This window comes from Halichoerus grypus, chromosome 5 (genome assembly GCF_964656455.1).
Source record: "Halichoerus grypus chromosome 5, mHalGry1.hap1.1, whole genome shotgun sequence".
Taxonomy (NCBI): Eukaryota; Metazoa; Chordata; class Mammalia; order Carnivora; family Phocidae; genus Halichoerus; species Halichoerus grypus.
In genome coordinates, this window is record NC_135716.1 from 83767791 (window position 1) to 83780157 (window position 12367).

A 12367-nucleotide genomic window follows, 5' to 3' on the forward strand; every position below is an offset into this window, starting at 1 on the left:
CCCAAGATGATGACCTGCTATGTGAAAAATATTCCCTTTTCCTAGTCTTCTCTTTACATAGGTTAGAATGTAGGTGGGAGACAGGGGCAGTGAAGATAGAAGATTTTAGGGCCAGTCCTGCCACTGCATAGGTAAGTCCCATAGGGCTCTAACAGTACATGTTGTCTGTGGAAGGGGAGGCACTTTGGTTCCTATTCCAGCTTTGGGAATCTAGCCACAATCCTTATAAAACAATGTGTGTGCCTTCAAAACCCTGTTGGAGCTTGATTCAGAGTCAATCAGCAACATTTTCAGTAGAAATGGGCCTATGCTTATATCCCAAATGGGGTAATTAGGACCCAGAGAGGAACCCAGGGAAAAGTATGCTCAAACTGTAAGTGAAGACAGATTTCTAGGCTCCCTCATTTCACCTTCCTTATAAATTTATAAATCCTTATAGATTTCACAAGATATAGATGGTCTTGGTGATGGGGAAGACTTGAACTAGGAAGGGATTGATTAACAAAAAAATGTTTCAGATGTGCTTGTGTGTGAGGTCCTTGGTTGGTTGATTAGTTTGTCACTGACCCATCTTGGTCAAGATGCACTTCCTGGAATTAAATCTATAATGCTTTATTTTTACCTATAATTCAATATTCCTTTTCATACAGACAACATGGTGGCTGAAAGGAGCATAAAAAATCTGCAATGCTGCAATGCATTTTCCTATTACACCATGTGGCCTAACCAGATGATGAGCTTTTCCAAAGTTTCAATTAGCCAAACTAGGTTGAGCCCACAGGACTGCAGAGTGTCTGGACTGCCAGGGATGAGCGCTCCATTGCCATATTTCACACCTGAGTTGCCCTCACCCTGGAGTTGAGAAGACACTCCTGTCAGTCCAGGACACCTGCCTCTCTGCATCTAATCATCAAGAGGGTGGGCTCTGAAGTGGGGATTATGACTCCTCTTCTCCAGAAAGAAGAGATGGAAGGCAATTGGCATAAAAACAGCAATGTAGGAAGCCAAGGGCAGGACTTCGGAAAGTGACCCATAAATCCATTGCATTCTATAAGAACAACTGCATCTAGTGTCTCTGGGATGTTTTAATCCTTTAGTTCTTGACCAATTTATGTGATTTGCATCACACCCTGATTCTTACCTGGCAAACACCCAAGATCACCTGAGTTTGGACTGAAAATAGTCTGTACTTGGTCCTAAAAACCATGGATGATGAAAAAAGACAGTGTCGACTCCTGGAACTATCTGAGCTCTAGATTAGGTTTGCCTCTCACCCCCATAAAAGAGTTGAATTTCCTCTTTGGGAATGAATATACATCACTGTTGTGTTTGATTCTTGTCCTATTGGCTGGTTACCAACCTCTCTGAAGACAGAGGCTGTGTCTGTCTCTTTCACTGCTAGATCTCTGATGCTGAGTGTGGTGTCTGGCCTACAGCTGATGCCCAACAAATGGTTTTTCAATAAAAAAGCATGGGGATAAATTAATGAGAAAGAGTTCCAGAACATAAAGCAAGTGATGGCTCAGGCTAGATCTCAGTCTTTTGTAATGTAAGACAGGGACACAGATAAGAATTGAGCTGGCAAAAGGCCCAGGGTTCCCCAATGGCACCCTTCCCCTCAGGCTGAGCCCCTCCATTTGCTATATTCTCATGCCCAGCTCCACTGGCCAAGTCGGAATGGCAGTGCAAATAGAGCTATGTTTCTTTCCACTCCCTCTTTTCCTGAGCCACACCACGTAATCCAGCGTTCCACAAGTACCGATTTTCATCCTTTGTAATGGTCTCTTTTCATTACAGTGTCTCCATGGCAGGGTGGAATGAGTGAGTGGGAGCTCTTGATAACATAAGGGCAATGTCACTTCCAGCCTAGCTCTGAGGGTAAATCAGAACATAACACCTTGAGGACCCCATTCTGCAGGCCCAGTAGTATGTTCCTAAAAACATGCATGCTTGCCCCAGCCTTTCACCAGCTCCCCATCTGAATTCCTATTCCCTGTTAACAATTCCTCAAAATCCCTGAATAAACTCATGGTATCATAATTATTCAAAGTGGAGCAACAGGCAAATGGGAAGAAGGAACTAACATCCCCTTACATTGTATTTTGTGCCTAAGAAGAAGTATCCGATTCTATAGTTTTCCATTTACTCTGACCAAAACAATGTTATGTTTAAAATTACAGTATAATTTAAGTTCATGATTATTAGAAACTTAATACCATCTTAATTGTGATGATTTTCTTTGGAAACATATAGTATAATAAAAAATTCTTTTCAATTCATGAAGTGGTTTTTCGTTGGAAGCTATAACATATTTTATTATATTACTACAAAGGAATTCAATGATGAATTTATGGCAAATATTAATTTAATTTAAACCAAATGGAAAATAAAATTCAGCTCACATGAATTCACCATATACAAACCTCAGGGATTACCAAAGTTATTCATTAAGTGAAATGCATACAACTCTATCAACCTCATCATTATCAACAAATCTAACAAAATCTTCATCAATTATCAGTATAATATATAGAATTAGATTCAACTCTACACATCCCACAGACAACCATAAAAAGATGTTCTTTGTTTTCCATTAATTGTGATTTCTATTAGCCCCACAGATGAAGGTCACATTTTCACATCATCCTACTCCTCCATCAACACCTATCCTGACACTCTCCTCTCCCACTCACCCACCCCCACACTGTATTCCAGATTCCACGGGTTCTCTTAAGGGCTACAAATTTCAAGCCATGGTCACAGCTTCATTCTTCTGCTTCCAAGATCAGTAAGCTTAGCTTAATCAACACCCTTAAAACTTCACTCCATGAGGGAATCTACAGAGAAGTGGAGGATTGACCCTCAAAGTGGCCTGTGGCCTAATGCCTTTGCACGCAACTGTGCTACATCAGTTAGTACATGGACACTATGTAGTTGTTCAGTTGTCCATCTGTCTTTCTGAGAGACTCTGAGCTAGCCAAGAGCAGTTCTCTTGTCTCCATATTACCAATGCCAACAAGGATATATCCTGAGTGCAAATGTACAAATAAAAGTGGAATGGCAGCTAGTGGGATTGTGCCATGGGTAATTGGACTGTCATTGATATTGCCTGCTTCTTTTTTGTCATTCCTCAAAATATGTCCCTAGAAAAATGCGGAAAGCCTGGCCCTGGGAATATGTGGTACTGTCACCTTGGGTTGAGAAGAAGGACACATACTTGTGCTGCATGTCATAATGCTCAGTATACAGGGGCTCAGGTCCTGGGCTCCTCTGTCCACAATTGCCTGAGGAAGAGCCTTCCGCTTCCACAGAATCAAATAAGTGTCCAGCTTGGGGACAGTCTGAGCTGATAGGGTTGAGCAGATGTGTCTGTGCCTTAGCAAGGAGAGGGAAGAAAGAAGACAGGATGGAGGTGGCAGAAAGAGACCCAGGGTGGGCAGCAGGGGAAGGGAAAAACAAGACTGTGAAGAAGAGTCCACAAGCCATGCCAGGGGCTCTTTGATTCAGTGGATCTCAGGATCTCTCTTTTCCTTGTCTTGACAGACATGCCCTCCCTGCCTGCTCACCCAGCTGTGATTTCCATCCTCCTCACACCAGTGCAGAGAGACAAGGGGCAGTGTTGCTGTGTACACCCAATGCCCACATGGCGGCGCTGTTCACGGGCATCTGCGGGGCCGGCCTGCTGTGGGGAGCATGCAGTGGTCCAGGCTGGCTTTCTCATGCGGCGAGAGCTGTTGGCAGGACAGACAGCATATTGGCCCACGTAACTCCAGACAGCTTCCATTTCCCTTCTGCTCTTGGTTTGGGGAGCAACTGAGCTGAGGGGAAAGGATGTAGAGCTAAATGAGGAAACACTGGCCTGAAGCTTCTGAAATGACATGCATTTTGTTTTAGTTTTTTTTCCCAGACTCCTTGCCTTCCCACCACAATGTCCTACCAGCAGAGCCAGCAACAGTGCTAGCCCCCTCCCAAGTGCCTGTCACCCAAGTGCCCCCTGAGCCCAGCACAATGCTCGCCTCCAGCACCCTGTGGGCTGCACTCCAGGCTCTGGGGGAGGCTGCTGCTTGAGCCACTGCAGTGGCTGCAGGTCCCATGGATGCCCCACTCCTGCCACAGTGGTAGTGGCCACAGCCCGGGGGCTCCAACTGAGGCCCTGAGTCCGGAGACGGTTGCTGACCCAGGTCATGAGATTAAATAAAAATGTTTGAAAAAAGAAAGCTCCAAAATGACTGTAAGCAGCCTCGGGTGGTGCATCTTGTTCCTCTCACCTCTCTCTCTCTCACTGAGCTACTCCTTGAAGATTTCCAGTGTTCTCCCACAAGGGATATCCTGCTGGTCTCCAGGAGCTCAAGGCTCCCTTTCTCCTTCTTTATGTCCCTGTGAAAAAATACCACAATCAGATGGTGCTCAAGTGGAGAATATAACTGCACAAGGGGAGAGACAGTGGCATAAATTGGAAGTAACACAGACCTCTGGAAAGCAAAGGAATGAGCTTCATGGGCTGGTTCAGACCCTTGAGAGTGCCATCTTGAAAGCTCAGCCCTAGATATGGCACAGAGGAAAAGAGGAAGAGAAGCACCAGACTGGGACAGGTATTTGTTCCTCTGGTTCCTCCAACCCTGATGCTCTGTGGTCCTCATGACCCACACAACAGGTGCCCCAGAGCTGTAGCATCAGCTGTGGCCTCCAGAATGTTCTGATGTGCTGTCAGTGGCATTTGTGGGTCCCATAGTGGCTCAGGTAGCAGCTTCCTCCAGAACTGGAACCACAACAGAAAGAAACATAGAGGCAAACTTCTAAAGGATACTTGAAGGTTAAACAGTTGGGAGGGGCTGACACTGCTGTTGGTTTATCCTGGCAGGACATCTCAGTCCAGTGATACTAGAGGAAATAAAGAGTAAAGTAAACCATTGCATCCCATTGATATATAAACATAAATGTACATATAACTATAAATCCAGCCCTCTTACACATTTACCACTATTGCAGATCCTTATCTTATAACCCTCAGCCCACAATTTAGGTCATCTAAAGGCAGCAGGGAAATACAAAGGGTCTCAGGCAGAGATGACCTGACTCAAGGTGATTACTGATCACCCCCCAAATTTTCTTTCTTCCTCCTTTGATTTAGTCATACTGAGGAGTGGAGAGTGGTGACAGTGATAGGTTATAATCTGAGTAACAGATCTTCAAACTCTCCAGCCCGGGCCTTCAGCATTTCCTCATTAGATGCCCAGATTTTTTTTTTTTTTCCTGTTAGAAGGGAGAAAGGAAATCCCTATATGGCCCAAATATCTGGCCCTTACTTTCAGGACTTTCAGAAGCTAGTTGTTCATTCATTCATTCATTCATTCATTCCTCCTTCCTTCATTCATTCAAACATGTAGTGAGTGAACATTTCAGAAATGTGTAAGACACAGTTCCCATCCTTAAGAATCTTGCAGTGTAGCACGTCTGGGTGGCTCAGATGGTTCAGCGTCTGCCTTCGGCTCAGGTCATAATCCCAGGGTCCTGGGATTGAGTCCCACTTCGGGGTCCCTGCTAAGGGGGGAGCCTGCTTCTCCCTCTGCCTCTCTCTCCGTCTCTGTCTCTTATGAATAAATAAATAAAATCTTAAAAAAAAAAAAAGAATCTTGCAGTGTAGCAGGCATCATATAGACAAGTAATGAAGTTATGATGAGCTAAAATGATACCTGCTATAATGTAAGTGTGTGAGAAGTCCAGGGGACTTATGTCATAGTGCATGGCTATCAATTCCCCGTTGCCCTGATGGGAGTGAGGTGTCCATATGTTGTCATTGGTTTCACTTGTGGGTGGTGAGTGAGGTCTTCATCCTTCAAAATGGCTTTTGAGTATAGGGTAGAAGCTGAGATGTCTTACAATGGCCCAGCTAAGGTGATTAAAAAGAACACAGCAGTCCCAAGAGCCAGGAGTACCTGGCCCAGAAGTTTCTTGGAAGAAGGAAGAAATAAAGCTGCCATCTGAGGGAAGATGAATCTGAAAGGGAAACAAACTAAGATAATGGGAGGCAAGACAGTGTGCTAGCTAAGAACATGGACATTGGAGTCAGATATCCCCACACCCCTTCTCTTTTAAATAGCAAGATAAAGCTGGAAATAAAGCAAGAAAAAAAACAAAGCTAAAAATTTAGTAGGCAAAATGAACCAGAGATATTAGAATTAAAAGCAGAGCCAGAGATTAGCAGTCTACACCTGCTGAAGGGACAAGACTTGCAAATCTAAGGATGTTGTTTGACTGCGTTATTGATCAAAGAGATATAGAAGTGGGTCACAGATAAGGATGCTCATGTCATGTTGGCCAGAAAGCTTTGGGGGAAAAGGGAAATGAGATCTGAATGCATTTGATGGAAATAATAACAATGTGACTGGTAATAGAGGTGACTGATTTCATTTCACCAGTGTTTCTGGTAGATATGTATTAGTTGTGTAATATTTTTCCACCGTTATTTTATTTTAATCTCCTAGAATGGAATAATAATTTAATATAATATAGGTAAAAACCTTTGGTATCTTTGACAAGACATTACTGTTGCAGGAATGATTCTGGACATTCTAGTTACAGCAAGGCCACAAGAGCAGTCATCCTCTTCAAAGCTTGAGTATGTTATAACTATGGCCAAAATCTGAGTTCTTCAAAAACACTGTGGGAACACAAATTTACACTGGGACTTCAGTAGTAAGTAGTGTGAACTAGAGAGAGGATGAGGATAGTGTTCAATATCTTTAAACTTTTCCCAAAATTCTTTGACATGTCTCTCATTGAGAGATGGGGACTATGTTCTCCCTTTTTGAATCTAGGCAGGCTTATGACGGCTTTAACCCATTGAATATAGTAGAAATGATGCCATGTGACTTCTGCATGACCAAAGGTCATGCAGATCCCACTTAATACTCTTGGGAGGTTTTCTCTAAGGGACACTAGGTGTCATGTAAGTCTCAGGACTACCCTACCATGCCAGAGAGGCCAGGTGTGGGTGCCAGCTGTAGAGCCCTCAGCTGACAGCCAGCATCAGTGGCTAGCCATCTGAGTGAGCCTTCTTGGGTGTCCAGCCCAATCAAATCTTCAGGTGAGCACAGTTCCAGTGGATATCTGGCTACAAATACATGAAAGACTCAAAGAAGAATTGCCCAGCTGACCCCTTCCTGAATTCCTGACCCAGCAGACTTGGTATCTGATGAGCACCCACTTTCTAGATGGCTGTTTTTTTTGCAGCAACTTCACATAGATGAAGATATGAGGATTTTTTCTGGGGTCTGTTTTATAAGGGCACTAATCCCACGTGACTTAATCATCTCCCAAACGCCCCACCACCTGATACCATCACCTTGGGGGTTAGGACTTCAACATATCAGTTTGGGGGAGACATAAATATTCAGACCATAGCACAATTGGATGCAGGCTAAGCAAATATAAGTCCCTGCCTGGAAAGTGCCCACTCAGATGTCTGCTCCAAGTGAGTAGGAACTTTTGTTTAGTTCCCATTGTATCCCCACTGCCTCAAATGGCAGGTGGCACATAAGATATGCTCAACAAGTATTTGTGTTATGAATGACTGAAAAATGAATTGATGGATCTCAGGATGGCTTGATGCAGCCCTAACCAAGTCTAGAGAATGTATTTTCCCTCCAGCTACTGGACCTCACCTGCTGGAAACAATGTTTAGTGTCAGAACCATGCCTGATTACTCCTGACTTCTTGTGACTGCCCTGGTGTTTCATATCTGAACTACATTCATTGACCCTGATTCTTTCTTTCTTCAACCAGATTAGATATACCAATAGCCAGAATCCTTAGAAGTTTGTTGTTTAGTTCTTCATATTAAATGACAATAAAAACTAACATTTAAGTAATGTTCTGCATTCTTTACATATATTAACATAAACCAGTCAACACACCAACTGCAATATTATTATCCCCATTTTTTGGTTGAGGAAACTGAGACACAGAGAGGTTAAGTCATTTGCTGAGCTCTTAAGTTACAGGGCTGGGATTCGAACCTAAGCACTCTGGATTCTTACCACACCACTCCCCAGTTGTTGATGTGCAGCCAGAATTTGATGGATGAATCTGTTGCTAGCCACCTGAAATATATATGGTTCCTGTGGAATTGAGGCCAAGCAGCACAGACTTATCAATATTTGTTGCTTTGATTGCACATAGTTGAACGTGGGGCTTACATGTTTTCAACAGAGGACAGCAAATGCTTTGCACAGAATTTGCCCATCTTTTTTCCTTTTTTCTGTTATGTATTTTAACTTTGATGTTTAAAGAACGTTTCAAATATCCAAGGGCAAGTAGCCAACCATGTTCATTTCAAAGCCTGGCTTAAATATAAGCCCCACGTCTGTAGCCACCACCTCAGGGAATTCTGTCTAAGCAAGGTGAGTGATTGCAGTGACAGAATAGATTTGGGTTCATTTTGACACTTTTTATTCCAGTTTCTTAAAAAACTATGTGTCTAAGAATATTGGAGCAAAACTAATTTTCTAATTCTTACTTTTCAAAAAATGAAATGACAAAAATTTATTTTATCCAGTTGAATTCCCAAAGTATCAGATGGGTTTTGTCCTCTGTCTAGAATTACCATGCTCAAACTCTGATTTCTCTCAAAAATTTCAACTTTGCCTGTAGCCACAGTTACATGTCTTTTCATGTTTTTGAAGTCATTTCAAGAGCCATCATAGCTTGGGTGTAACAGACCTCTATTGTTCTGTACCATTATTTCAAAAATATAGTGATCCAAGTGAAACAGCATGCTTGGCTCTCATCAAGAATGACCATTTCAGTGTCCACAACAGCTAAACTGTAGAAAGAGCCAAGATGTTCATCGACAGATGAATGGATAAAGAAGATGTGGTATATATATACAATGGAATATTATGCAGCCATCAAAAAGAATGAAATCTTGCCATTTGCAATGACGTGGATGGAACTGGAGGGTGTTATGCTGAGTGAAATAAGTCAATCAGAGAAAGACATGTATCATATGACCTCACTGATATGAGGAATTCTTAATCTCAGGAAACAAACTGAGGGTTGCTGGAGTGGTGGGGGTGGGAGGGATGGGGTGGCTGGGTGATAGGTATTGCGGAGGGTGTGTGCTATGGTGAGCACTGTGAATTGTGCAAGACTGTTGAATCACAGATCTGTACCTCTGAAACAAATAATACATTATATGTTAAAAAAAAAAAGAAGAAGATAGCAGAGGGGGAAGAATGAAGGGGGGGAAATCGGAGGGGGAGACGAACCATGAGAGCCTATGGACTCTGAAAAACAAACTGAGGGTTCTAGAGGGGAGAGGGTGGGAGGATGGGTTAGCATGGTGATGGGTATTAAAGAGGGCACGTTCTGCATGGAGCACTGGGTGTTATATGCAAACAATGAATCATGGAACACTACATCAAAAACTAATGATGTAATGTGCGGTGATTAACATAACATAATTTAAAAAAAAATGACCATTTCAGTTTGGTATATAGATAAATGTTATCCTATTCCAAAGTTGGGGTAGGAGCTCTCCCACTTGGGACCCCATGTAACTGTATGGCTATGTCTTTTTGATGTTGTTGACATTGAAAAGTAGCATTCAACAGCCAAAACATAAGGAAAATCCGTTCCAGTCTACCTGAGATCTCTTGAAAGAAATTTACAGATGTCCATTCTGTAACCCTCTGGGACATTTCCCATGTTATCTTTTTTCTGTTTACTCAGAGCTTAGAGCCCCTCACCTGCTGAACGCCCCAGGCATTCTCTCAGGGAAAACCTTCAACTCCAGGTTTTGGAATTTATTAACTTTGCAGCTCACCTCTCTCTCTCAAACTCATCGTTTGTAGGTTAACTTGATCTTCTTCCCTCAGACCTTCCTTTCTGCCTCCTCTTTGGTCTCATTTTTCTTAATTTCTGATCCTCTATAATACCCTCAACAGAGATGGGGATTCCAGTGTCAGATGGTCCCTCTCCACCACATCACACAAGAATTTTAGGGACCCTGGAGTGGCTCAGCCGGTTAAGTGTCTGCCTTCGCCTCAGGTCATGATCCTGGGGTCCTGGGATTAAGCCCCACATCGGGCTCCCTGCTCAGTGGGGAGCCTGCTTCTCCCTCTGCCTGCCACTCCCCCTGCTTGTGCTCCCTCTCTCTGATAAATAAATAAATAAATAAATAAATAAATAAATAAATAAATCTTTTAAAAAAAAGAAGAGTCAGGTTTTTACCTAGCAGCCCCTCTCCACACCCCCACCCTGAAGTTTCTAGGGCCACTCTGTGTGAGACCTTAACTTCCTAGTCCCACACTAGGATTAGTCCTGGTGCTGGCATGCTGACATACTCAGAACATCCCACAGGAATTCAGGCAGGGAACTCACTGAGTACCCTTGAGCAGGGCAGTCAAAGGAGAAGCAGTTGGTGTGACAAGAAGCTTTATTTTTCTAGCTGGTCAGACACAGGTAGTAATACTGTGAGGCACAGAGAAGGGGAGACCGTGGGCTCCTGGAAAAGACATACAAACAGAGCCTTCTGCAGAGAGCTCACCCTCCTTCCCACATCCATGAACATTTCAGCTGCTCAGCCAGGAAAGGGAGATAGGGGGATGTAGGGAAGACTGCATTACATGGGGCTTTTCCAGGCATTTTAGATTTCCATTTCCTCTCAAATCACTTGTCTCAGCATCAGGATCCCGGGTCAGCAACAGTCCCTGGAGCCATGGCCACACCCAGAGCCCCCAGACTGCCGCCCACTGCCACCATCACAGGTGTCAGAGCTGTGGAGCCAGCATCTGTGGGATCTGTGGTGCCTGTGGTGGCTCAGGCAGCAGCTGTCCCCAGAGCCAGGAGCGCAGCCAGCAGGGGCTGGCGGGGAGCACTGTGCTGGACTCTTTGGGGGGCACTTGGGCGATGAGGGGCACTTGGGAGGGGGCTGGCACTGCTGCTGGCTCTGCTGGCAGGACATCTCTGCAGGAGTTTGACCTTCAACAAATAGAAGAAACTTTACGAGCACAGAAGCTTCAGGCAAAGTCCCCTCCTTGTGGGTTTTGTCAAACACTTGTCTCCATGACCAAGCTGCTTTCTAGGCCAAGCTCTGTGGGACAGAAATGGGGACAGGGAGGGGACACGTGCACTTGGATGCCCGATGGATCTGTGTGCGCCCCTGACAACATACTCAGAACAAGAATGGAAGGAATCCTGAAGACCTGTGGCTTTGGGGGTTCACAGCCCCCTGACAGGTGCCTCAGTGACTCTTTCCTCACCGTCATGCCCCTTCACCATTGCTGCCCACTGTCTGGGCCCCTTTCTGTTGGTTCTGTTCAGATCTGGGCTTTTCTTCCCAACACTCTCAGCTGAGGGGATACTCACGGGATGCCGAGGAGGCAGGACAAGGCTGTTCCTGAGGATGCTGTGGATGAGGAGCCCAGGGCAGGAGCCCTTTTATCCTGTGCAGGGGTGGGGGGAGGGAGGGTTGTGATGCAGGGTCAGAGTATGCTGCTGCTTTCACAACCAGGGGAGGTGACAACCTGGCACACTCCCAAGACTAGGCTTTCAGCCTTTTTCCCAGGCACTTGCATATGTCTAATGGATGAGTTTCAACCAGGAAACATGACTGTCCACATATAACCCCTTGGGGCCTACTGGGAGCCTAACACCCTTCCTTCCTGCTTGCCTTCTTTCTTTCCTCCCTCCCTTCCTTCCTTCCTTGCTTCCTTCCTCTGCTCAAATGCCTTAGTATAGATTCTCTCTCACATACCCTCCTGGGAACAGGTATGGATAGAAAAGAATTATCTTCTTGTATTCAGAAGTCTACTAAGATGGACACACAGGCAAATGAATAAATCATAACACAAATTCCAAGTGATAAATGTAATTAATCTACATAGTATCTCCATGCTACCTCTGTGACCATGACTTTCAGATGTAATCCACTACTACCTCCTGAGCTTCTGGCAGTTAGATATGGGCAAGATAGGAGACTGGTGCTAGAGCCCTATCTGCAGGGAGTGAGCCCCTCAGACGACCTCATGGCACCCAAGGGGCAGCATGGAATTTCACAAATAAAGGGAGCAGAGCAAAGTTAGGTGTTGATGGACAAATAAATAAAATGCTCAGAGCTGAAAATGTGTACTTTTTTTTTTTAGTGAAGTCATCTAAACTCAAAACTATTTGCACATTTGAATCTATTATAATATCATGCTACAGTCAAGGAAAAGTGATTAGGACTACGTAAACTTGTAATCATATATGATTTTAATAATTTTTGCTATTAAAAGATATTGTATCATGGATTTATATTTTTTACAGAGAAAAATGTTCATGGTCTATTGTTAACTTGTAAAAAGCAGTACACACAGTTAATTAA

General features: G+C 44.0%; 1 protein-coding gene and 1 long non-coding RNA gene across 2 annotated transcripts; both read right to left on the minus strand.

Moving 5' to 3' along the window:
- Positions 1-2302: 2302 nt before the first annotated feature.
- LOC144381749 (uncharacterized) lies at positions 2303-4655 on the minus strand. Its single transcript, XR_013447528.1, has 3 exons — positions 4471-4655; positions 4269-4377; positions 2303-3731 (listed from the first exon to the last, which is right to left on the minus strand). It is a non-coding gene; the product is annotated as an uncharacterized LOC144381749 (long non-coding RNA).
- Positions 4656-10420: 5765 nt separating this feature from the next.
- On the minus strand, positions 10421-11400 carry LOC118544464 (late cornified envelope protein 3A-like). The gene is made up of 2 exons (XM_036106287.2): positions 11371-11400; positions 10421-10983 (listed from the first exon to the last, which is right to left on the minus strand). Exon 2 carries the CDS (start codon positions 10964-10966, stop codon positions 10700-10702), a length of 267 nt encoding a protein of 88 aa, XP_035962180.1. The 5' UTR covers positions 10967-10983; positions 11371-11400; the 3' UTR covers positions 10421-10699.
- Positions 11401-12367: the final 967 nt, after the last annotated feature.

Coding starts and splice junctions, on each gene's coding strand:
- LOC118544464 (XM_036106287.2), bottom strand. CDS start 10,966: ATGTCCTGCCAGCAGAGCCAGCAGCAGTGCCAGCCCCCTCCCAAGTGC.